The sequence below is a fragment of the Eumetopias jubatus genome, unplaced genomic scaffold (genome assembly GCF_037043125.1).
Source record: "Eumetopias jubatus isolate StellerSeaLion01/CBP00866 unplaced genomic scaffold, mEumJub1_p1.0 scaffold_4, whole genome shotgun sequence".
Classification (NCBI taxonomy): domain Eukaryota; kingdom Metazoa; phylum Chordata; class Mammalia; order Carnivora; family Otariidae; genus Eumetopias; species Eumetopias jubatus.
Window position 1 is genome coordinate 94767297 of NW_028274810.1, and position 26361 is coordinate 94793657.

Below are 26361 nucleotides of genomic sequence, written 5' to 3' on the forward strand. Positions count from 1 at the left end.
AAAACCCACTCGTGCATCCTTTGCCCCAGCAGTTTTGGAGGGGAAGCAGCTGACTCTCTTCGGAGAAGCACGGTTTGACCTAGGTTTTTTGGATCCTTTTTTCTGTGGTGTGAGGGTAGGGGCTTTGGATGTCCACCTTTTCCACCATCGTCTATTCTCCGTAACCACCTGAAAACAGCATCTCTGGGTGTTTAGTGAGCATCGCAGGCCCTATGGAGCCAAGATCTGGCCTTCGTTTTCAAAATCTGGAGGCATCAGGTTTTATTTTCTACAGAGGAACCTAAATCCCTATGTCAGGGCCATGAAAGGAAACGTACACGAAGGACACAGAGGGAGACTAGTGACTTCATTCCACAACAGCCACGCCCCCCCCCCCCCCCCCCCCCGCCCCGGCTCCTGCTGTGTGCCACACCTGGCACCTGGGGACAGCAACAAACAAGCCCCTTCACGGTCTTAGAATGGGAACGACAAATGCGAGGGACACAGAGAATTCTCTGGCGTCTGGGTCTCACACAACAGTCAAACCCTCACGCTCATGCCCCCTCGGGTTCTAGCACTGGCCATCTACTACCTTTTTCTCTCTCTTTTTTTTTTAAGATTTTATTTATTCACTCATTAAAGACAGAGAGAGAGAGGGGGCGGGCAGAGGGAGAAGCAGGCTCCCAAGGAGCAGGGAGTCCAACGCGGGACTCGATCCCAGGACCCTGGGACCATGACCTGAGCCGAAGGCAGATGCTTAACCATCTGAGCCACCCAGGCGCCCTACTACCTTTTTCTCAAAGGATAGCATGAACAGGAATGCAATTCCTGGCCCCACCTTTGCCCTCGGAACATCGTACACATCCCTTTGGGGTCTCCCGAGAAGTCTGAGGCTGACATGACTGTCCCTGGCGCTCTTCCTGCCGATGTGCTCGGCATCCAGTGTGCTTCCTATAATTTTCTTTATCAGGAAACACACAGCGGAGGTGTGTCTGTCACACATACACATGACAGCGAGTCATCAGACGGGCATCCGTATGCCTCGGGATGTTCACCTGGCTGGCTGCTGGGGAACTGACTTCAATGCAGCTTAGAGGAGGGATGTGCCGCAACCGCGGAGCTCAGCCTTCCCCCCACCCCCTGCCGCCCCACCAAAGCCTCCATGGGCGCTTAGAATCAGCTGGGCTCAGATCACAGAAGACTTCACAAAGTATAGACCTGGGAGAAAAAGCCACACAGAGTAGCACTGACCTTCAACTTCGAGTTTGCGGCATTCAGCCTGACCATGACAATGAGTGAATGCACAAATAGCAATGAGAGCTTGACCTCCCTTACAAAGAGATTATCAAACTTTATTGCAGCATCTCACAGCAGAAACGAGTTTGCAAGGCCAGGACTACCTTGGGATCTTCAGAGGGGGTGCCCAGGGCTCCAGGGCACGGCGGAGGGGAGCAAGACACTGCCGGGAAGGTGGCCACGCCCAGGGAGAGGACCTGTTCCCCAGAGCTCTTGCTGTGCCACACTGCAGGGGACCAGAGCCTCTGGCCAGGAGCTTCCAAAGGGAAAGGACATGGGGTGGGGAGGGCGGGGGACGGGCTCAGGGCACCATGTTCCACCACTTGAAGGAGAAGGGCTGCCGGCGCACGTTGGTGCCACAGTGCACCTCCCCATGCAGCATGTGGTACGGGGTGAAGTCGTCGATGAAGGTGCAGTGGAGGCCCAGCGGCTCCAGCAGGGACCGCACCTTCTCCTCCAGGCAGCATTGGCCATTGATGATGGGTCCGAAGGGCTTGGGGATGCCCAGGTGCTTCCCCAGCACCAGCATGTTCACCTGCAAAGAAGCGGGGTCCCAGCTCAGAGCCAACGGCGTGCAGCCTGCCTCACTGCCCACGGGTCCACTTTTCCTTCTGACCTTCCAAAATAGCAGCCCCCCTTCACAGACGGGGAAACAGAGGCCCAGAAAGGTAAAGCGGGCTACTTCCGGCCACCCTGCTGGTCTGGGCCTCAGACCCAAGTCTGTCAGACTCCAGGGCCCATGTTCTCTCCTTCCCATCTGCCACCTTCTGGCAAATTCTCTATTACTCAAGGCTGAGTTCAGGTGGCACCCCCTCTGCAAAGCCACCCATGAGTCCCCGGACTCTGATAGTTAGTGCTCCTCCTGTCTGCTCCCCCAACAGCTGCGAGCCCGGGGCCTGGCCCATAGCAGGCGCTTAGTAAATATCCAGTGACTGGATGAATAAATGATTACCTTCTTGGTAGCACTCTCCGTGTATTATTTATGGAAATGACTGTTCTCTCTCTTATACTGGGAGGTGAAAGGAGGATGATTCTGGCTTTAGGCCAACATGGGTTTGAATCCCAGCGCTGCTACTCAATAGCTGTTTGACCTTAGGCAAGTCACTCCACCTCTCTGAGCCTCATCAGCAAAATGAGCCCAAACGGGTTTCCGTTGCTGTGACGATTAGACGTCATGCTCACAGAACAGGTGCAGGGCTCAGGAGTCAGGGAAGGGCCTCTCATTCTCTGTTATGGTCCAGACACAGCCCCTGCTGAGTGTCTTGCACCCTGAATTTCTCTGCCCGTTCCACGCCCACGCCCCCGCCTCCCACTGCGGGCTCCTGGGGTGAGTCATAGCTCATGCTCAGACTCCTTCCAGAGCCTCCAGCAGCCAAGGCACAGAGTGGAGCTGATGACTTCGCTCGTGATGCCTCATCCCCTGGCCGCCGGCATCAGCCTTCTTTCCTGCCTAGGAAACCCGGCTGGGCTGACGTGGAGAAACAAAACGCTTGGGGCCAAGGAATTTTAGTCAAGGTGCCCCTCCTACCTTGTTTTAACCACAGAACCTCTTCTTCTAAATAAAATCTTCTGCGGCGCCTTGATGCCCAAAACAGAACAAACCCAAACCACTGGCTTTGAGGCACCATCTTGGAACCCCAGTGACCTGGGGAAACCAGTCTGGCGTCTTCTGTGCCAGGGGCTCCGGGCTCCTCCCTGAATGTGACCTCCAACCCCAGCAGGAGAGGGCGGCTGAGGGGCCCCAGCAGAACTGGCTGAGTTTTCTGCCTGGCCCTTCACCTCTCTGAGCCTCATCGGCAAAATGAGCCCAGATGGGTTTCCGTTGCTGTGACGATTAGACGTCATGCTCACGGAACAGATGCAGGCTCAGTCAGGGCACAGGGATGGTAAAAATACCATAGGTGGCTCTGAGATGGTGCTTGGCGGGGAGGGGGGCGGTCACGGTTAAAAGTTCTCGACAAAGGCAGGATCCCCCTCAAGTCCACCCTTCAGAGGAGAAAAGCTACCCAGCCTGGGCAGTGCTAGCCTCACGCCCGCAGAGAAGTCTTCCCGGACCACCCCCGTCTGAAATGGTGCCCCACCTCGATCCCTTCCAAACGCGACCTGAGAGCCGGTGTTAGCTGCTTGTTCCGTCCACCGCACACCCGCAGCGCCCCACACAGGGAAGCCCTCGGGGGGCAGTGCCACGTGGTGAGGGCATGGGCTCTGCAGCCAGACCCCCGGCTGCGAGCCCCAGCTCGAAATCCCATTTTACCAGCTGTGTGCTCTTGCGCCAGAGACCTGACCTCTCTGTGCCTCATCTGTGAAGTGGGAGCGGGTGAGAGTCTCGGGTTCCCAGGGCGGTTGTGAGATGCCCAGAGCCGCCCTGTGAGCCACGCGGACCCCAAGCAGACAGCCAAGGCCCCCGGATCTGCGCCCAGGGTCCCGGACTTAAGGCCATTTGCAAAGGCGGGCCGATCCCAAAGACCACCTCCTCACCATGTTTGGAAAATAGGCTTCGGCCTTGAGGACCCTGCTGACTTCCTCCTCCCGGAGCTTGAAGAGCTGGGGGATGTCGATGATGTCCCGCTCGGTCAGGCCCAGCTCCCGCTTCAGCACCTCCCGGTTCCAGTTGATGCATTTCTGGCGGGGGGAGGTGGGGGGCGGTGGGCATGGCTGGGCCAACTCAGGCAGGGGTGGGGGGGACAATAAGGGGGTGGAGGGCCGGGGCGGGGGTGACGGGGCACGGCAGGGCCGCCGCGAGGAGGGAGTGGGGACCACAGTGGGGGAGGGCGGTCTGGGGCTGAGGCCTGGCCAAGGGAAGGACCAGGGACAGGGTCAGGAAGGCAGTGAAGGGCACCTCTTTTTCTTCCCTCCTTCCCTCGCTGGGCTCAGCTCAGTCCCTCTGCCTCTGGCTTCGGCCTGTGTGTCCCTGTCTTTCTGGCCACTCTCTAGCACTTGGCCTCTCTCCTGCCGGTCCCTCTGTCTCTGAGAGTTTCACCTGTCTTGCTGTGGCTCCAGCTTTCTCGACTTCCTTCCTCTCTTTTCCACGCATCACTCGCGTGTGTTCCCGCAGTGGTGACTGAAGTCTGTCTGTCTGTCCCACACACATTTACCCAAATCCCAAAGCCATTCGCCACCAAGCCGACACGCAGCCGGTGGGAGGCTCTGCCTTGAGCCTCCAAGGGAAGGGAAGGCGGTGGGGTGGGTGGTTCCGTCTGCCCGGGCTGTGGCACCTGCCGGGCACCCGGCTAGTACCTCCACGTATGAATTATGTTCTCTCAGTTTCTTGTCTGACAGAATATCCTCTATTTTCTGTTTTTTTTCTGTCATGGAGAGAAAAGAAAAAAGAACGCAGATGAATTCAGAGGTCGATTTCCCTCTTCCCAGTAGGCACAGTGAGGACTCAGTTTTCCCATCTAGAAAATGGGCGCAGTTATAATTTCTAGCTCATAGGTTCGTTGTGAGCATCTAGGAGGCAGGTGCCTTTAATAAAATATTTCATCAGTGTAAGTTCTCGTTAAAAGTGTTTCTCTCACTCCCTTAAATTATCTCCAAAGGCAAACAGAGGTCTAACTGTTGCCTGATGATATTAGATAAAAATTCTCAGCCATGGAGATTTACCAACCTCTGACCCAGCACATGTCTGCAGACTTTAGGATTTCCTTCTGTGCTCCAGCCAGACGGAACTTACTTTCTTTCTTTTTTCTTTCTTTCTTTCTTTCTTTCTTTCTTTCTTTCTTTCTTTCTTTCTTTCTTTCTTCCTTCCTTCCTTCCTTCCTTCCTTCCTTCCTTCCTTCCTTCCTTCTTCCTTCTTTCCTTCCTTCCTTTCTTTCTTTCTTTCTTTCTTTCTTTCTTTCTTTCTTTCTTTCTTCCTTCCTTCCTTCCTTCCTTCTTCCTTCTTTCCTTCCTTCCTTCCTTCTTCCTTCTTTCCTTCCTTCCTTCCTTCCTTTCTTTCTTTCTTTCTTTCTTCTTTCTTTCTTTCTTTCTTTCTTTCTTTCTTTCTTTCTTTCTTTCTCTCTCTCTCTTTCTCTCTCTCTCTTCCTTCCTTCCTTCCTTCCTTCCTTTCTTTCTTTCTTTCTTTCTTTCTTTCTTCCTTCCTCCCTTCCTTCCTTCCTTCTTCCTTCTTTCCTTCCTTCCTTCCTTTCTTTCTTTCTTTCTTTCTTTCTTCTTTCTTTCTTTCTTTCTTTCTTTCTTTCTTTCTCTCTCTCTCTCTTTCTCTCTCTCTCTCTCCTCCTTCCTTCCTTCCTTCCTTCCTTCCTTCCTTCCTTCCTTCTTCCTTCCTTCCTTCCTTCCTTCCTTCCTTCCTTCCTTCCTTCCTTTCTTTCTTTCTTTCTTTCTTTCTTTCTTTCTTTCTTTCTTTCTTTCTCTCTCTCTTTCAGCATTTGAGCCAGACTGAACTTTCTTCAGGTCCTCAAACACATTTCGCTTTCTCCTATCTCTGCGCCTTTGCACTCACTGTTCCCTCTGTCTGAGATATCACTCTTCCTCTCAACCCACTGCCCCATTGGGCAAACTCCTGCTCATTCCTCATGCTCCTGCTTGGTCTTTGCCTCCTCCAGGAAGCCTCCCTTGGACTCCTCCCAAATATCCCCAAAGCCCCTGTGCCGTTGTTGTGTACTTGACTCACTTCCCTAGGACCGTGAGCCCTGACACTGACAGCGGGGAGCTACTCTGCCCCGTTCACACAGCATCCCTGGTGCTCAGCACAATGCCTGGTGCACACTAGCTACTCAGAAGGTAGCTGTTGCCCGAATACCCCCATCCAGTCATAGGAGACTACGTGAAGGCAGAGAAAGGACCCTGGATGGAAGAACAAGACAGGACCAACTTACTCTTAATGCCTTCAAATAGCACAGCCTCCCCATGGCCCTCCTTTAGCTGCTCTTCGAACAATCTGTAGCAGGACCTGGGGCTGGCCAGGAGCAGCCTGAAGCCCTAGAGGCAGAAACACTGGGGTCAGAGGTCAGCTTTGCCCCTGGGGCTCCCAGAAATGTGGGCGTGGACCCAGGTTGGCCAATCTCCTTTGTGCCCTCTCCTGGGGTTGAAGGAAAGCTGGTCAGGCATATAAGGCCGGGCCTCCCAAGCAGAGTGCTGAGCAATGCTTGGGAGCCCAGGGAGCAGGCGTGTGGCCTCCTTTGGGTAGCCCCCCCACCCCAGAGTGCACCTTCTTGTGTGCTGGGACGAAGCTCAGGAACTCATCCACGTGACCCACTAACAGCCAGTCAGAGTAGAGCTTCACTGGGGCCTGCACCTGTTGGGCACTGAGGAAGTCCTGCACGGCCTGGTGCATCTCCTGGCTCTCAGCACTGCCAACACAAGATAAAGGGAGTGTTACAGGGAGCAAGGGGCAACAGGGGGGCCTCTAAGGGAATGGAGGCTTGGCAAAGGGGTCGAGGTTCTCCTTCAGCTACGGAAGGGATTCAGAAGCCTGGATACCTTTATTCTATCCTTAAACATTGGAGGAATTTATGATTTGCCATTCCAGTTTTTTTGGGGGGGAAATTGAGGCACCAAGTCAGTACAGTGAATAAGACCAGAGCTTAGCCTCAGAAAGCACTGCCCATTGACTCAGCCCAGATGCTGGTGTTGTGGGTAAATATGGGGTTTGCCCATATTATCCACAGCGATATGGAGAGCTGGTCCAACCTGAGTGGGTAATCCCTTGTTAGTGTAGTCTTGGGACATTCCTTCACCTCTATGGGCTTCAGTTTTCTCCTTGCCCCTTGGTCTCTAAGGGTCTTTATGATCTAGCCCTTTGCTCTCTCTCATTCAGTCTATTCCAGCCACTCTGGCCTTCTTGAACACACCCAGTTCAGTTCTGCCACAGGGCCTTTGCACATGCTCTTTCATCGGCCAGGAACCCTCTATCCCAGATCTCCCCACAGCCATGTCCTTATTGTCATCGGGCCTTAGCTCAAGAGCTATCTTCTCAGTGAGGCCCTCCTTAGTCACCCTAACATTCCCATTCCTCCTCTGCCCCTCTCTTTTTTGTTTTCTTTGCTATTTGAAAGTATTTTATTTGTTTACCTTTGTGTCTCCCCCACTAGGATAGTGGCAAGGCCTTGTCTGTCACACTCATGGCTGCCTTTCTTCCCAGCACCTGCACAGTGGCTGGCACACAGTAGGTACTCGGTAAATATTCACTGATGGAAAAGGATGTAAGTGGCTGAGCTGGAATTTGAGCTTGGGTCTACCGGGCTCCTAAGCTATATTCATCACTCTGCACTTGATTCCTGTCCAAGCCCCTAAAGTTTATTGAGGCCCTTGGGTTGGGAGCAAGTAGGGAAGGCTTCCATTGCGGCCTCTGCTTTTCCTTGGCATCCCTGGGTCTCTCCTTCCCCCTCCCGTCCCTGCCCTCCTCACCTGGGGTAGCTGCTGCTCCCAATGAGGATCCTGCCCAGAGGGTATTTCTTCCTCCTGACCGTGACTGGGGGGCTCACTTCCAGGTTTCCAAAGGAGTCGAAGGTAGTAACCTCTCCTGTTTCAGGTCCTCGAGTCACATAGCCAAAATCTGGACCCTGACATGGGAGAGGCACGGGCCAAGTATTAGAGAGCACGGCCCCTGCGTGAGGACAGGGTGGGGGCCAAGCCACAGGCAGGATTCGGTAGCAGTCCGAGCTGGTACAGAGCGGGCACTGCTATGATCTGGGGGATACGGAAGAAGGACTGCCTCAGGTGGTAAGAAAACGGTCGAGGGCTTGTCGAGTCCGTCATGGGTGCCCACTGCTTTGTAAACCTTAACTCGGGTATAACAATGAATCTATAAAGTATCATTTTTGTCCTCATTCTGCAGAGAAGAATGAAGGTCAGAGTGGTGGGTGGCTTCTTCAGCCCCACAGCCTGCTGGTGGAGGGATCTGAGCTGTCTCTCCAGCAAGCCCTCTAGGACCACACCGTGTTGCTTCCTGACTGGGCTGGAACTGGCTTTACCCAGTGGCTGTGATGTCCCCGCGTGGATCTTCTTGGGAAGAATGGGTGGGCGACACGTCTCATCCCCTCTATGCATTTCCTATGGCTGCTGGAACACATCCAGTAGGGGCTTAAAACAACACACATGTATTCTCCTTTGGCTCTGGAGGTCAGAAGTCTGAAAGCTGTCTCACGGGGCTAACATCAGGGTGTGGGCGGGCTGGTTCCTTCAGGAGGCTCTGAGTCCATTTCCTTGGTCTTTCAGCTTCTAGTGGCTGCCATGGCTGGTGGCCTCTTCACTCGTCTTCAAGGTGCATTGCTATGTCCTGTGTTTCCACCATCACATGCCTTCTCCCACTCTGTCTTCCCTCTTCCAAGGAGCACCATGTTGGTAGAGAGCCCGCCAGATAACTCAGGGGCACCTCCCCATCTCAGGGTCCCTGACTTAATCACATCTGCCAACTCCTTTTGCCACAAGAAAGCATCAGGTCCCAGGGATTAGCACAAGGCTGTGTTTGAGGGCCACCATTTTGTCTACTGCACTAGCCCTAGCTTTCTACGAAAGGGAGGTCGTTCCCAATCCCTCTTCTCCCTTCCTCTCTAACACCCATGCCAGCCTGACTCCTATGCCCACTGTGCCCTGGAAACTTCATGACCACACAGCTGAGCCCAAGGGGCAGTGCCCTTCGGCACTGGGCGAGTTTGCTGGTCACACCCATGTCCTCCGCACACTCTCTGCGCTTGGCCTTCCTGACACTGCAGGCTCTTGGGTCCCGCCCCTCCGTCTCCTGTGCATGGGATGGAGTGCCCCTCGGTCTTGTCCCTAGTCTTTCATTCTCTACAATTCTCTTCCTCCTGGTGCTGTCACCTAGTCTCACCGAACACCGACCACGTGCCGACAACCCCACATATCTATCTCCTGTCTGCACTTCCCCACCAGCTCCAGACGGGCAGCCACTGCTCGCTTGACTTCCCGCTCGGATGTCCACCAAATAGCTCACACTTGCCCCAAGTGGAGCTGCTGAGCCCTCTCACCTCATCCCCTGTCCCTCCCACAGTCCTCCCAGCTCAGGGGGTGGTGGCCACCGCTCACAAATGTCAAAGCCTGCTGTCACCTTTGGCTTCCCTCCCTCTCATAGGGGTCAGGGAATCCTGTTGGCTCGGCCCTCAAAGCATGTCCAGAATGTGGCCACTTCCCGCACCCAACCCTGCTCCCCACGTCTGCACCCCCGTCGCCTCTCACGGATGACTGTGCCTGCCCCCGCCTCCACACCGCCCGCCCCCGCGCCCTGTCATCCACTCTCAACAAGGGGTCAGAGCCTTCCTGTTATAACACCCATCAGGTCATAATCCTCCTCTGCTTAAGACCCTGCAACAATCCCCAGTTTCCCAGAGTTTAAACAAATGGCCTTGCAGGGGCCCACAGGACCTGCCCCCCACTCAGTCCCCATCACCTCTCTGACAGTCTCTCCTTCCACCCTTCCTTCATTTCCCCCTCCCCCAAATCAATACAGCTTTTATTGCATCTTTCAAATATCACAAATAAGTCTGAAAAATCATCCGGCATCTTGCTGTTTCTGTAGCTGGACAACATATAATCTTACTCATCAGCCTGCTGAACCGTTCCTTTTTCAGAAACATAGACACCTCCCCAAATTTTCCGATCGCCTTATTTTTAACTCTTGTGGCTTGCTGAATCAAAGCAGCTGAGTTTGATACAAGTTCAATGTCATTTCCTTCAAGAATTAACTCATCTTTCTGCGCTTGAGATACTGAACCAGCAACACCTGGCTTCCTCCGAACCCTGCAGACACATTTTTCACCCAAGGAATTTTGGATTTCAACAAGAGAACCATTCTCCTGAATAATGACATTGATGGGCAAGTGAGTGTATGCAGACCTCATCTTGTAACGGAAGCCCGGGGCCACGCCCTTGACCATGTTCTGTACGCAGCTACAGACAGTACACACAGGGCGAAGGGTAGCCAGCTCTGTTCTAGTGCCCACCATTTGTCCACTTAGAGCCTCTTCTTCTTTCCAAGGAGACTGACTTCTACACTGATGTGATTGAAGTCCCTCCGCAGGGCTCCCTAGGGTCCTTCGCAATAACAGCACATCCCTTCAGAGTGATGACATTTTCTGGAACGTTGACAGTCTGATCGCTGAGAATGGTGTTCATTCTCGGTAGATGGGCACAGAGATCCCACCCTTCCTCTTGCTCGATCTGCTCCACCCCTTCTGGGCTCCTCACTCTTCACTGAACATGCCAGTCTTGCTGCTGCCTCAGGGCCTTTGCACTGACTGTTTCTTCTGCCTAGAATACTCTTCACCCAGACAACCGTACAGCCAACTCTTTCACCTCTTTGTGGAGTTTTTGCTCTAGTGTCCGCTTCTCCAAGAGGCCCTACCCTGACCATCCTATTTAAATTTGTAATGTAATCCCCCACCACTCTGGCACCTGGGAGCTCCTTGATTCTGTTTTTTTCTTCCTATAGCCCTGGATTCCACTCTCCAACATACAATGTAATTTATTTATCCACTGTACTTATTGTTTATCGTCTATCTTTCTGGGCTAGAATGTTACCTCTGTGGGGGTGGGATCCTTGGCATTGCTCACTGATGCATTCCAAGTGCCTGGAGCAAGGCTGGGCACAGAGAACGGGCTCAAGGAATAGTGGATGAATGAAAGAAAAATCCATATAAGTCACTGCCTTGGCCGTTGCCATGAAAGCAGCTGAGTTCCACAGGCAGCAGGCTTGGATTTCTGAAGGCAAATGAAGGTGCCCCCTTTGCAGAAGCGGTCCCTCAGGAGTGGGAGGTGCAGGGGATGCTCCCACGTGCTACCTGATGCAGCTTCCGGCACAGACTTAGACATGCATCACCCTGTTCACTCTCCTCTAGTCTCTGTGCACCGAAGCCCCAGAGTGTGCAAATCCATTCTTGAAACCTGCTGATCTCTCATTTTACTAGCCAGAGAGCAAACCTTGGCTCAGCTCTTGCACTCATTCGTATCGAGCTGGCTTTAATAGCATTATTTTGTTTTAATTCTGTTTACCTTCACGGTTGCCTTCTATTTATGGTAAGCACCGCTGGTTTTCCACTTAAAGGTGGTATAACACTTACTGACATTGTCTTACGGGAAGAATACCCAGTGAGCGTCAAGCTGGGTGCTAAGCGACCTGTGAACAGTGATGGGCACCACGGCCTCAGACCCTGCCCTCCTGGTGCTGACGGTCTAGCAGGGAAACAACAAAAGGGAAATTAGAAATCAGTGATTTATAACAGAACACACCCAAAGAAACAAATGAGGTGCTGTAACCGAGAATGCCAGGGGCTGAGGTGGGGTGTCCTTCAGCGTCAGGGATGGTCTCACTGAGGAGAGAACTGCAGCGGAGACCTGAAGGCTGGGACACCATCAGCCATGTGAAGCGGGAAGAGCATTGGAGGCAGAGGGACCAGCATGTGCAAAGGCTGAGAGGTGAGGAGCAGTTGGGCACATTTAAAGAACAGGAAGGAGGCCCGCGGGGTTGGAGCTGGGTGAGGGACAGGGAAAGTGGCCCATGATGATGAGTTTGGAAAAGCCGATGGGGACGTTGTCTGGTGACAAGTTTGACTTTTAGCCCAATTCTCTTCCTGAGTGATGTGAGTCAGAAAACCACAGCCAAGCTTGCCTACGAACACATCGCAGCCCCTAGTCCCAGGCTGGGTGTGGGAGAGGGGAGGACCCCTGTGCTGAGGCATCTGTCGGCCTGGCAGGACTCTGGAGATGTGGCTGGTGACGTCAGAGAATCTGGCCTCTGTCACGCGTGGAATGTGGAAAGAGGAGACAGGCCACTGCGCAGAGCAGGGCTGCAAACAGTGGGAGGGACCACCGTCCCAGCAGGCCAGCGGCGGTCCTAAAACAGGATTGCCCCGATCCCGGGCAGAGAGACACCGTGGACCCTACAAAATCTCTGCGTTGGCACCACTCAGCGCAGGAGAGTGAGCGAGACTCAGACGAGTTGCTGAGTTGAACTCAGATTTCCTTTCAAAGCCTCCTGTGTGGGCAGGGCTGCCTCCCCTTCCCTGGGGCTCAGGGTGCTCCCCGGAAAGCCTTTCATCAGAGCAAACCTTGCACCCCGCACCCCACACTCTTTCCTCTGCACTTCCCCAGCGCCTGGAGTCAGGGGCTCCCAGCGCCCGGGGTGCATGCCTGGTGGCATGCTGGGCACAGAGCTCGCCGGGCCAGACCCGCCTGGTTTCAGTGTCAGCTTCTCCTCTCTTTTCGTGTGACCTTGGAAAAGTGGCTGTCCTTCTCTGAGCCTCAGTTTCTTAATCTATAAAATGGGCCTGGTGATAGCATCCAGATGAAAGGTTGCTGGACAACTTAAATGAGTCAGTGCATGGAAAGAATTTGGCATCGTGTCTGACACAGCTTGCACTCTCGATAAATATAACTATTCCTAGTATTATAATTCTGTGCTGAGTTTACGTGAACCTGCCAGGCTAGTCCAGCATGACTCACCAACATGTCACCCCCACCCCCGCCCCCAAACACATGCAGAGTCACATCTAGGCAATGACCACTCTGATCCCCAAACCCACCCCATATCCCAGATGGACCCACCCACACCTTGCAGCAAGAGCATCTTCACTGGGACAAGGATGCTGCAGCCTGATCTGATGTCCTTGGCAGGGTTATTCTGAGGACAGGCTGAGCTCATTGCTGGAAAGAGCTCTGGGAAAAGGGAGAGCCAGATCTCAACTCAGTAGTGACGGAAATACTGCAGCCCACCTGCGTGATCGCTGCCCCAACCGGAAGTGCACCTACTACGGAGCCGGGGTGCTCAGCCACGGGTGGTGAGGAAGGAGGCCTCAGGCGGGGGGTATCTCAGCAGCCGCAGGCCCCACCTGCACCTACCAGCATGCATTTGATGGGGAAATCCTTCAGGCCCCTGTTCCTCGGAGAGTCAAAGACCACAGGCAGGGTCTTGTGCGGGGCTTGGATGTAGCCGATCTCTATCTCGTCCTGTGCAGAGCAAGGGGAAGGAGGGTTGATAGGCATGCTGTCCGGGTCGTGACACCCAGTGCAGGGAGGGGGGCGTGGACCATTCACTCTCCTCCTGTTGGTCAAGGGCAAATTCCTGTGCAGTGTTCGACTCCAGAGGAGGTGCTCTGAGGAAGCAGAGCTTATTATTCTGTGTGTGCACAAACGGGCTCACCCCCACTCCTGGTGAGTGCTGGGGCTAGGTGCTGCAGGTGCTGGGGACTCGGTGAGTAAGCCTCAGGACCTGTCCTCAGGGAGCTGGTCACCTAACACCCAGTGTGAGGAGGTGATGGGCCAAGAAGGAGAGGCTCCTGATGGTGTTGGGACTGGTAGAGAAGGGGGGGCAGGTCAGACCCATCCTCGCCAAAGGAGCAGAAGTCGGGAGGGCTCAGAAATGCACCTGGGACAAATCCTGTCTCTACCCTGATAGACAGATGTGATGTCGGATGTGACCCCTCTTAGTCTGAGCCCCCTGAAATGGCCACACTTGTAGGTCAGAAATGGGGCTTCCAGCAATTTTAGACTGTTCAGTCCAACTTAATACAGACAGGACTTCAAGAAAGGAAGAGAGGGTGTTCTCTGTGGATTTAGGGGAGGGATGGGAGATTTTTGGAGGGGAAGCTTTCGAGCTGGGATTGTACAAGCAGAACCTGGGCGTGGGGGATGGGACCGGAGAGGACAGCAGAGAGAGGGGACAGCATGAGCAGAGGCACAGAGGTGCTGGGAGCAGGGCGAATGGCAGGGAAGGGCAAAGACCCCGAGAAAGCAAGCGAGCGGCGAGAAGGCTCGCGAGGTCCAGTCGGCAGCCACTGCCCCATGCCGGGTGCTGCACGCTGAGCTGAGTGAGACTCAGTTTCTGCTCCCGGGGAGCTCATGGCATGATGAGGGAGCCTGGCACAGAAACAACAGCGATACAGGGTGGACAGCTGGCTGGCAAAAGGCCTCTAGGCCCAGCCCCAGGAGCCTGGGGCCTCCGGTGTCCCCTGACCCTCAGGAAGATCCACCCGGTGTGGCTCACCCCTGCCCCACAGGGCCACATACCTGCATCCACCGGTCATCCTTGCTCTGTTCCTTGGAGGGGATGGTCAGCTTGCACTTGGCTTCCCTGGCCAGAGCTGTCACTGACTTCAGGAAGTCTTTGTTTTCAAGCACCCTAGAAAGAGCAGAAAAGAAGCCCCTTAGTGCTCTGGATTCAGTGGACAGTGGCCTTGGCCAGGGACCCCTGCAGGGTCCCTAGGGGTGGAGCAAGAGCTCAGGCCTGGACGGAGTGGGGGAAGGGCAAGTGGCTGCTCAGGAGATGCTCGTGGCCTGGATGGAGATGCCCGTCTCATCCTGTCTCTCTGCTCTTAGCAAACATCTCACTGAACTCTTGCAACAACCCATGAGGGGACTAGCTGGTTGCCCTTCCGTCCGGGAGAAGCCACAATGAGGAGGTCAACTCTCAAGGTCATGCCATCTGGGGAGACAGCACCGGGATTTGAACCCAGGTCTCGCTGGCTTTCAGCCTCCGTCCTGACCTCCAGGCAACCACCAGGACACCCCTCACCCCTTCTGCCTGGAAGCAACCACAAGAGAAGAGGGGAGGGTGTCCCTGAGACCCCAGCATACTCAACAGGTGCTCTCAGATGGCAAGGTGGATGCCAAGGCTCCCCAGAGCAGCTTGTTAAAAGGCAGATGGGCCCCTTCCCCAGACCCCAGACCCCCCAGTTCTGACGTTGGCCGGAAACATGCATTTGAAGTGGTTTCTGGTGCGGAAGGTCCACAGGCCACCCACTGAGCCCTGGCAGTCTGGCTCGTGGACTGAGGGTTTTCATCTGCCACGTCTAGCAAACGCTATGGGCCTTCAGGAGAGAAAGCCGCCCTCCCCCTGCATTAGGGCAGGAGAGTGAGGACAAAACAACAGCAACAGGAATTTCCCTGCCTTTTTATTCCAAACTGGCCAGAAGCCCGCGGCATGTCGCAGTGAGGGTCATTTTTCCCCATTTACACAGCAGATATTTCAGGGGGAGGCCCTGTGGCCAGAACCCAGGGCCCTTCCTGGTGCATCTATGCCCCACCCCCTGGCACCCCAGGGCCCTCACCTGCACACGTACACCTCCTCCGGGGGCTGAGTGTTGGGGGTCATGATCCAGGGGGCCACACGGAAGACCACGCTGTCTTGGAAAAGCAGGGTGGCGGGGAGCTCCTGTGAGGCATGGGTGAGGCCAGGGCTGTCACCGCAGCCGAGGCCTGACACCTACCACTTCCCGGCTGGGCTCTGCACCCCGACCCTTGAGCTGGGCCAAGGCCCAGTAGCTAGGGTCTCCCCTTGGGCTGCCATCTTGGCCTACCGGGCTGGACATGTCCAGCAGGGAGACGGTGAGGGAAATGAGCCCCGGGAAGTTGACGTCTGGGAAAGCGAGGCCCTCCACGTAGAAGTCCACACTGTGCTGGCCACCCGGGAGCTCCAGGCGGTGACTGGGCTGCTGTGGCCCCAGGACCGGCCTGTACCTGGAGACCTGTTTGCCCCCTAGTGGAAAGAAGGAGGCTCAGGTCTTCGTCCACCCAGTGCTGTGATATCTTCCCAGGGCCACCACTCTCAGGACGAAATGTCACAGCTAAATGGAGCCCCCCCATAGGAGAAAGAAACTAAAATGTCAGGTGGGACATCGCCCCCTGGCTGGGGGTCCAGGGATGGAGTGATGGGGGCGTGCCTGAGCCAGTCCCAATCACAAACATACACACATTATGGTTCATTCATTCATTCATTCATTCATTCATTCATTCTGAGCACCTGTTCTCAACTGACACCTGGGGAGACCAGGGAGGTAGTCACTGTCCTGGTCCCCACGGAGTACACAGCCTCCCGGGTGAGGAAGGAGGAGCAGAGACAGTCAAAATCACAATAGTAATGAGTGCTGTGATGGAGAGAACCCAGGAGGGCCAGGGAAGGCTTCCTGGAGGAGGTGATGCCTCAGCAAGGACAAAGAGTTGGTTTGTCACTAAATCACTGTCAGTCCAATCACTTTGATCTATAACGGAAGTAAGTCAGATCAAGTCTTGCCTCTGCACAAAGCCCTCAGATGGCTTCCCCCACGTCGCTCGGACTAGAAGCCAAAGGCATTCCATACCGACCTCCCCTTTCTTCTCCATCCTCATCCGCCACCTTAAGGCTGGTATCCTGCACTCCAGCCACACTGGCCTCCCCGCCTGCCTTCCTCAAGCCCACAGGCACGATTGCACCTCAGGGCCTTTGCACGTGAGGTTCCCTCTGCCCGGAATGCCCTTCCCCTGGGGGGTCTGCGTGGCTGTTCCCTACCGCCCTTCTGCTCAAATGACACCTTATGAGGGCAGCTTTCCCCAGCCCCCTCCCCTCACACCCCCAGACTCTACCCTTCATCCACACCCCCTTCCCTGTTACATTCCTTTGCACAGCATTTAGCACCATCAGACACACTAGAGGTTTTACTTAATTATTTTATACATGGTCTCTCTCAACCCCCCAAGAGGAAAGTGACATGAGGGGCTTTGTTCTGTTCTTTGCTTGTGAGCTGCTGAGAAGTTAATGCTGTCTTTGATGAGCAGGATGCTGGAGAACACACTATTACATAACGCACACAGTCAGCTTGGATTCAACAATCCCTGTGAACAAGAGTCGTGTGTGTGTGTGTGTGTGTGTGTGTGTGTATGGCAGAGAGGAAGAGACAAACACAGTTACAGCAGTCCTTGGGAGGGAGGCTATTTCCTCCTTGGTGCTCACCAGCACCAGACATCAGCTTCTTGTTTGTTGGCATTTTGTCTGCGTGCTCTTTCTAGAAGGGAGCAGCAGGGTGTCCATCTTGCTCACTGCTCTATCCCTGGTTCTTAGAACGTGCTACAGAACAGGTGCTCAGGAATTATTTGCCAAAGGGGGACGCGAAGGGGCTGTGCTGGGGCAGGAAGGGGACCCCGAGGTGAGGGCCGAGGGTGACTCACGGCTGGCTTGAAACACCCTGACTTTGTCCATCTCCGATTTGGCCACATGGAGGAGCAGCTGGTGCTTGGTGAAGTCCCTGGGGGTGTTGGTGTACAGGGTCACCAGGGACATGTCCTGCAGGTCTGGAACGAGAAGACTCTCTCCTCTCTCACCACTCCCCTCAGAACCGGCCCCCCCCCCGACCCTGTCGCCTGGTTTTATTTTTGTCATGTTCTTGCCAGGATTTAAATAATGGTTTTCATTTTGGAATTAAAGCTAATTACGTTTTTGGTCCTCTCCTGTGAGAAGGAGATTAGGAGGCAAGCTCAGTGAAGCAGGGGCCACGACTGTCTTGTTTATTGCTCTGTCCCCAGCCCTTGGCAACTATCTGTGGAATGACGGGTGGATGGGTTTCTCCCCTGGGCCTGAGTGGGAAATGAACCAACCCAAATAATGGCCAACAAAGGCGTGGGGAGAGTGAAGTTGGACGGTGGTCCCCACTGGGCATTAGTCCCCGGGTGAAGGGAATTGGAGGCAGTGGGTTCGAGCCCTGGATCCGTGGGAGCCTGGGAGTTTTTTCAGCTCTCCGTGCCTCTTCTTCCTTGTGAGTAAACAGAGCTAAGAGTAGTGCCCACGCAGAGGGACGAGTGAGGTCATATGTATGAAGTGCGTACTGCTGCAGATGGCGTCCTGGGCACGCCCACGAAGGGTACTGGCTATTTTGATTATTACTCTGTGCCACGCACCACACAGAGGCTGCCCCTTGGCATCAGGCAGAGGCAACTGCATGCAACTTCAAAATGCAGCCACTGTTGCTGTCCTAGCAACTCCCCAGGAAGGCGAGAGCTGCTGCCGTGGCTGGCCAACCTCACGCCCCCAGCGCCCTCTTTCATCCCAGCCACACCTCAGAGGGGTGCCGGCAGAGACCCTGCGCCCACCACCATCCTTGTGCCCCCAAACCCGCTGCGGTGTCGGGATGCCTGGGTCCAAATCCTGAGCCCATGACTTACTGGCTGTGTGACCTTAAGCAAATTGCTTAGCTTCCCCCTGCCTCAGTTTCCCCATCTGTAAAATGGGGTTGAGGACAGTACGTACTTCCAAGCCTCGTACTGAAGGACCAAATGAGTTAATAATTCTGAAGTGGTCAGAACAGTGTCCAGCATGTGGCAGGGGCTCGGGGCTGCTCTGACAGGACTTTGGGGCAGTAGTCCGGCTTTCATTTTAAATTATTTCAGGTCCCAGGTTTAACCCAAGAGCAGAAATTTAGGTGGGGCCATGGACCAGAGCATGGGGCCCGGAGGAGGCATTGGGGGGATTCAGCCCTGGTCCCAGCTCTTCTCTGGCTGCTGTGTGACCTTGGCCGAGTCACTAACCCTCTCAGGACCTTGACCATTCTTCTTATACAACAGATAAGCTAACAAGAACATGCTTCCAATAACCCCAGTCTCTGAGGGCTGTTACTAAGCTCAGGCTGCGTAGACAAAAGGGCTTTACAAAAAGACAAAGGTCTATTTTCATTAGCTCTCTGGGCAGCAGGGAGGCTGGGGGGTGGGTGTCCTTACCTTTGCTGTCGAGCACCTCATCATCCCTGCAGTCTATGGTGGAAGATTTGGGATTATCTTTGTCACAGTTCACCAGCAGGATGGCGCCTTGCCCGTGGGGGCCCCAGGTCCAGGTCCTCTGTGGACACCCAGCAGAGACGGGGCGCGTTCAGAAACCTGCGTATGTCCCTCCAGCTCTTGGGGAAGCATACCCGCCTTCCCCCAGCACCTCGATAGCCTTGTGTGGTTTACACATCTCGCTCCCACATCAGTGAATTCTTTAGTACCAGGAGGGGGTTGTTTGCCTGCTCCAAAAATCCTAAACAGGGGCGCCTGAGCGGTTCAGTCGTTAAGCGTCTGCCTTCGGCTCAGGTCATGATCCCAGGGTCCTGGGATCGAGCCCCGCATCGGGCTCCCTGCTCCGCAGGAAGCCTGCTTCTCCCTCTCCCACTCCCCCCTGCTTGTGTTCCCTCTCTCGCTGTGTCTCTCTCTGTCAAATAAATAAATAAAATCTTAAAAAAAACAAAAACAAAAATCCTAAACACATTCACCAAAAATGCAACTCATCCACTTCAAAAAAGGACGCCACGACAGTAAAATTGATTTTAACAGCTTTAAAAAAAACTGTCAGATTGGCAAACCGGACTGAGCTAAATATTTATGTCAAGATTCTAATCTAAATCATTACTCTTATGTGAACTCTTAATTACTTATTTGCCAAAGTGTGGGTACTATTCTTAGCAGCCAGTTGCTGTCTGTCCAAAGATTAAAGCAAACTAAGCAGCCCCTCCTGGTAGGGATCTAACAGCAATGACATCTTCTGTTTGCAGGACAGCGTTGGCCCCCAGGAATGACAGCGTTCTGGGTGGGACAGAAAGACGGATTCCACTCCCAGAGTTGTAATTCCTTCCTCCACTTTTGGCTGACCCCACAGAAGGATCTCCATCTTTTGACAGGGCATATCCTCCTAAAGTGCACACCAGCATTAAACTGTGCAGGTGGCTTTGGGATTTCAGGAATACCCTGGGGTTTATCCGCAGACCCAGTTAAGACTACCTGCATGCCCCACCTCTGCACACACCACTGTCTCTGAGCAACGGAATTTCCCAGCCCCCGCGTGGCTCCTTCCCTCTCCTGCCCCCTGCCAGTTTGCCCTTTCTCTGTTCTTCGCTCCCTGTGGGCAGCACCGTGGGAATCTCTCCCATCAGCCTGGAAACCCTGGGGTGGGGGGATTTTTTTTTTTTTTTTTCCCGCCAGAGTTAAGAACAGCCTGCAAATTTTTTCTCTGCTGTACATTAACCAGATGACTCTGTGGTTTATAATTTGCACAAAACATTCTCTAAACTCACAACCAGTGAAAATCTAGTTTTGCAAAAGAGATGGGAAATATACAAATCAAAATGGTAAGGGTGATTTTAGTTTTCTCCTTTGCCTTGTTCGTCCTGGAGGGACAGGCGGCCATTCGTGCCATGACCACCAGGGGGCGCCAGATGAGAACCCAGCAGAGGTAGAGAGCACCTGGCGTGTCAGGAGGCTTGAACGCACCTGGCCCTTCTTGGCTCCGGCGGGCTTCACTTTGCCAGTGCGGGCGATGTCCGTGCTCAAGGAGATTTCTGCAATCCCACCGAGTAAGAGGAGAGGGTTGGTGAAGGTACAAGGTCAAGGCACTCAGCGTGGTTCCGCAGGAGACTGTCTGCCCCATGGCTTCTCTCCCTCCCCTTCCGAGGAGACACAAATTCAAAGACACCCCCGTGTCCCCGAAGAAGATGTTGGACTGCAACTCAGTCAGAGCTGGAACCTCTGACTACACCCATTCTCCTTTGCAGGGGGTTGGGGGGCTTTGACACAGCTGTGATGCCGACCAGTCTCTATACGTCTGGTCACCTTCAGGGGTTCAGAAAGATTTCCTGGCCACCCCAGTGGGATGCTTGGAGCAAAACTCCTGCAAGGACACCTAGCCAGGCTCTCAAAGGCCTCTGGCCCCAACTCCAGTAACCCTGGGGTGGGGGACACCGTGGTTACTCCTACCCCACCTGGCTCTTCCTAATGTGCATTATGGCTGCAGTGGGGACAAATCATGGCAGTGATTTGTCTACTCTACCCAGATGTCAAGGCTGAGAAACCATATGTTTGTTTCTAAATCCTTCCCACCCTCATCAGAACACGTGATCACAGTCTTTCCAGTGACATAGATCCGTGTGCCCACATTCATGGGTAGTGACCTTGTGAGCTCACAGTGGGAGACCGACCTGGATGACCTTTTAAACACATGTCGTGCCAGAGCAGCATAGAGTTTAGTGCTCTGGATTCCCGGATCCTTCACTAACCAGCTTCATGAACTTAGGCAAATCTGCCTACCTCTTGTGCCTCGGTTTCCTTATCTGTAAAATGGGATATAACAGTACCAATTTCATGGGATTTGTTGTAGGGTTTAAATGTAAAGTCTTAGTGCAGTGCCTGGTATAAAATTAGTGCTATATTATTCCTATTATGTAAATGTGCATTAATGAAATAAATGTGTATTAATGAATGAAATTCGTTAATGAAACGAAACCTGAAGTTTTCACACGCTGTTCTGATATTTAATGCATTTAAATGGTAATGATAATCATATAATATTACTGTTCAATATGAGGTCAAGTTAGAAAATTATTTTATTTAAAGAATGTTAAATAAATATGAGTCTAGGCAGATCATTGATATGGCAAAACAGTGAAGATGGGATGTAAGTCATGGCATTTCGGGAACATCAGTCTATATATTATTGTATAAGACAGTGTCATCATCTACTTTTCTTATAAATATAAATATTTGAAGTGTCAAAAAGGTATAGAGACTCATATGTGGAAAATCCACGTACCACTTCCTATGTCGAGAAAATATTAAGATGTAATTGAACTCCCTGTAAATGCCCTCTGTCTCTCTCCAGTTGAATTACTTTATGGTTCACTGACTGGGGAAGGAATATTTATGAACCACCAGATGTATGACTAGGTAGAAATTGTCCCTTTTCTCTGCTCAGTCTAAAGTAAGCTCCAAAGTGTAGTTTCTCCTGGGGAGAGACAGCTTGCAAGGGTGTGTGTGTGTGTGTGTGTGTGTGTGTGTGTGGAGAGGGGCGGTGGCATCCCAAGGTCCTGGTCATCACTTACCAACACTGGTGACATAGAGCAGGGCTTGGACGGGGTTGGTCTTGGGTCCATAATATGAAATCTGAACCTAAAGGACAGAGGAAACCACGAAGGTCTTCTCTTAGTCATTCAACTAATACTATTTGGACTCCTGCTCTGTGCCAGTTCAGGGTGAGATGCTGAGGAGACAGGGATGAGCAAGAAGTGGGGCCAGCCTATAAAAGCACCCCAACTGGTGGGCGTGGGGGGGGAGCAAAGTACTCAAATGCCTATGATACTTAGACAAGAGTTCTGTGGGAGCCCAGAAATGGAAGGGCTGGGCCAGCCTGGGTGGTATCAGGGAGATATACTTTGAGGGAGGAGTAGGAGCTCAGCAGCTGGAGATGTGGTGGAGGGGGCATCAGAGGGATGGCACTGGCTGTAAGCCACAGAAATTGGCTCTGGCAAGCAGAAGGGGTGGAGAGGACCTGAAGAACCAGACCTTGGAAAGACTGGAGCCTGAGCCCTCTGAGGATCTGGGGAACGGGAGCTTTGGATGGGAGCTGGTCTCTTCAGGGCAGGTCGAGGTCAAGAAACACCAACCCCCCACTGCCTAGGGTTCAAAATCCAGGAAGAGTGGATCTGACTGGCCTACCCTGGCCAGAGGAGGGCAGAGCATCAGGATGGACACTTTTAAGCAAAATGGCAGAGGGGAGTTCCCCAATGCAAAACCAAAGAGCTGCCACCAGAAGAAGAGACACTCCTGAGGGGATGGACTGAGGCGTCTGGGTCTGTCCTGTAGATAGTGGGGACCCGGGGAAATAGCACAGCCACCATCACCTCATATCTAGAACACGGCGTCAGCCTCTAGTCGACTGCCTGGATCCAATCTACTCAGGACCCTGCAGCCAGTGGGGTCTTTCTAAGACAAATGTGGACTTGTAACTCCCTGGATGACAGGTTTTCACTGGCTTCCCGTTGCCTTCAGAAAATGAGGTCCCTGATGCCAAACTCTAATACTGGTTCCCTCTCTCCTCCACTTCCCTCTTCACCTTCTCTCCTTGCCATACATATCTTCCTCAGTTTCCCCAACACATGCCTGACCATCTCCTCATCTGGACTGTGCACATAGGCCACATACCCCGTGTAGAGTTCTCACTCCACTTTCCCTCTCTTAGGTGGGTCATTCCTACCATGCTTCAGCTTGCCACTTCTTCCAGGAAGTTTTCCCTGATTGCACCCTCACCAACCTACTTTGATGGCCAAGCTCTGTGCTCCTATAGTAAGCAAGAAGTCTCTGTCCCAAGGGGAAGACCGAATGGCCTGTCCTACTGGAAACAAGTGCTCATTGGCTCAGATCTCTGTGGGAACCCCAGAGGCTCCTGTTGAGCTTATCTACAGTTGGAGGGGGCGCAATGGGTTGAGTGGTGGTCCCCAAAAATATATGTTCACATCTGAATGCCTGAAACCTGTGAATGTGACCTTATTTGGAAAAAAGGTCTTTGCAGATGTAGTTATGGGTCTTGAGATGAGATCATTATGGATTATCCAGGGAGGCCTTAAATCCAGTGACTTGTGTCCTTATAAGAGTGAGGCAGAGGGAGATTTGACAGCCTGAGGAGGGGCAACGAGACCACGGAGGCAGAGATTGGAGTGACACAGCCACTAGTCTGGGGAGCTGAAGGAGGCAAAGAACTGGTTCTCCCCAGAGCCTCCAGAGGGAGTACTGCTGATTTTGGACTTCTGTCCTCCTGAGAGAATACATTTCTGTTGATTTAAACCAGTAGTTTCTGGTCATTTGTCCAGCAGCCACAGGAAAAGGGCATGGACCAGAGCTTCCCAGGGCTGCCTGGCTGTGGCCTCATAGCACTCACCACCACTCATAATGGCTTACCTGTATTTTACCCATGCAGGCTGCAACCTCACCTGTCTTGTTCCCTTCTGTGTCTCCAATGCCTGGCACTGCCTGGCATGTAGGAGGTGAATACTAAACATTTTCTGAATGGATGAGTTTAGTAAAAACCCGGCTTCCCTAAACCCCTGGCATCCCTGTATTGTCTGTGAGGATGCCTATGGCTGGAACAGTCTCTATAGTATCCAGAGAGAAGGAAGCTCTGCTAGGGCTGGGGGTCAGTGCAGGACGGACTGAGCAGCTGACCTACTGCCGTCTGCTGACCTCCTCCCACACGTCCCACCCCACAGCTGCCACACTCACCTTCTGGTCACCTGTGCTACCACTCGCAGCTTTCATCCTCAGGCTCACCTCCAGGCTAGGGTCCAGGGACCACTTGGAGGAACCTGTGGGATTTTTCTTGGCTGTAGGGCTATGGGCAACATCCACAACCACTCCTGGGGAAGCACTGATGCTGAAGGATGTGTAGCCTGTGGGGGCAGAGCTGTGGAAGAGACAGTGGGGAGGACGGAGGGGCACCGTGAGGGAGGCCTGGCCCGCCACTGCTCTCCCAGCATTCTTCCCTTTCCCCCAACAAGTGTAAACCCCACATGGCAGCCAGTCAACCCTGACCATGGCAGTAAGTACTGTGAGGTTGTCGGGAGATAGTGAGAAACAAAAATGAAAATCACCTGACCTGAAGGGTTTACACTCTGACTAGGAGAATTGCAGGGGGATGTGCACACGGAGGATTGTGCATATATAAACAATCACACAGACTTCTGCTTCTGGAATATAACATACCACTACTCCGAAGGAACTTCCTCTTACAAAACAACTAGATTGTGATTAAAATATACTTTTTAGAGCATTGCTAAGATCATGAGACATAAGGGAGATCTCCAAGGACTCCCTTCTCTATGTGTGCATGCACACACACATATACACCATGGAGGTTAAATTGAGGAACACCAAAAACAAAAGGGAGGTATTAAAGGTATCCAGGAAGAAGAGTCAGATCACCTATGAAGGAATTACTATTAGATTGAAAGCAGGTTTCCCAATAGCAACAATGAAATCCAGAAGACAGTTGAATAACATCTTCAAAGTATTTTGAAAAAAATAACTGTTAACTTAGAATTGTGTACCCCACAAAATTATATATTTTTAAAAAGATTTTCTTTACTTATTTGAGAGAGTGAGAAAGAGAGCACGAGTGATGGGGGTGTGTAGAGGGAGAAGGAGAAGCAGACTCCCTGCTGAGCAGGGAGCCCAACGTGGTGCTTGATCCCAAGACCCCAAGATCATGACCTGAGCCGAAGACAGACGCTTAACTGACTGAGCCACCTAGGTGCCCCAAGAAAAAAAATTGTACAAATAAAAATACCAAAAAGGTAAAAACAAGTCCAAATATATGTATAATCAAAATAAATGTCAATGTATCGATGTTACTAGTTAAAAGAGAATTTTGGCTTAGATAAAGAAACAAAACTCAGCTATATGATATTTATAAGAGGCACACCTAAAATATAAAGATCCAGAAAAGATGAAATTTAAAGGAAAGGAAAAACATACATTAAACCAATACTGACCAAAAGAGGGCTGGGGTGGGTATATTAATATCAGACAAAATTAATTTTTAGATGAAAAACACACTATTAGCAATAGAGAAGATCACAAACTAATAATTTAAGGTTCAATTCACCCAGAAGAAATTCTAAACTTGTAGGCACCTAATAACATAGCCCCAATACACATATAAGGCAAAACTGATAGAAATACAGGGAGAATTTGACAAACCCATCATCATAGTTGAAGACTTTAAGTCTTCTTTCTCAATCAACAATAGATTAAGCAGACAAAAAATTAGTAACACAATTAACAAGCTTGCTTTGGTACACATATGTAGAATTCCTTGCTCCACAACTAGTGAATACACATTTTCCCAAGCAAAGTGCACATGGATCAGTAAAAAACATTGATCACATAGTTAGCCCTCAAAGCAAGTTGTAACAAATATTAAAGGATAGGTTACATACAGTGTAGGTAGCACAGTCTTTGATCAGAATGTAACTAAGCTAGGAGTCACTAACATAAAGTCCATTTTTAAGCCCCATACATTTGGAAATTTTAAAACCAGACTTCTAGATAACTTACAAGTCAATGAACAATTAATGGAAATTAAATAATAATACTTAAGACTGAGCAATAATTAAAATACTACATTTCAAAACTTTTGGGGGAGCTAAAGATGTTGCTTTGTGCCTTAAATGCCTCGATCTTTTAAAAAGAAGAGAAAAGCTAAAAAATAAGTATATAAGAAAAAACAGAAAAACCAAATAGAACATAACCTCCCAAAATAAAGAAAATAAAGATGGTAGAAATCTGTGAAATATAAAACAAGTAAATCAACAAAGCCAAAACAGACTAATACAACTGGTAAACCTCTGGCAAGATTGATCAAGGGGGAAAAAATAGAAAAATGAAAAAAAATCACTGCAGGAAAAGCAGATTATTTTGTAGATAGTTGATAAACTATCTACAGCATGATAAAACCCCCACAGCATGATTATCGGCAAACTCCCCCCAACATTTTAAACCTTAATTTAAAAGAAATACTAAGAATTCAGTAGGGTAGGCAGTAAGGTGGAAAGGCAAAAACCAGTTGCATTTCTGTACACCAGCAGTAAATAGTTA

The 26361-nt window shown here is 52.0% G+C and overlaps 1 protein-coding gene and 1 pseudogene across 4 annotated transcripts in view; both read right to left on the reverse strand.

The window, feature by feature from the left end:
- Nucleotides 1-1310: 1310 nt before the first annotated feature.
- The window catches only part of PADI4 (peptidyl arginine deiminase 4), a 37181-nt gene continuing 12130 nt past the window's right edge, over nt 1311-26361 (reverse strand). For 2 of the 4 annotated variants that reach the window (XM_028108137.2, XM_088022589.1), the window contains 15 exons: nt 23989-24169; nt 21816-21882; nt 20212-20279; nt 18688-18805; nt 17146-17268; nt 15522-15700; nt 15273-15376; nt 14233-14344; nt 13066-13173; nt 7621-7775; nt 6422-6563; nt 6090-6192; nt 4513-4580; nt 3754-3897; nt 1817-3575 (listed from right to left, as the gene is read on the reverse strand). In XM_028108137.2, the coding sequence (XP_027963938.1) occupies nt 3303-3575; nt 3754-3897; nt 4513-4580; nt 6090-6192; nt 6422-6563; nt 7621-7775; nt 13066-13173; nt 14233-14344; nt 15273-15376; nt 15522-15700; nt 17146-17268; nt 18688-18805; nt 20212-20279; nt 21816-21882; nt 23989-24169 (1945 nt within the window). In that variant the 3' untranslated portion in view covers nt 1817-3302. The other 2 variants (XM_028108138.2, XM_028108139.2) reach the window with 2 other exon arrangements.
- LOC114213122 (large ribosomal subunit protein uL6 pseudogene) lies at nt 7805-12734 on the reverse strand (annotated as a pseudogene).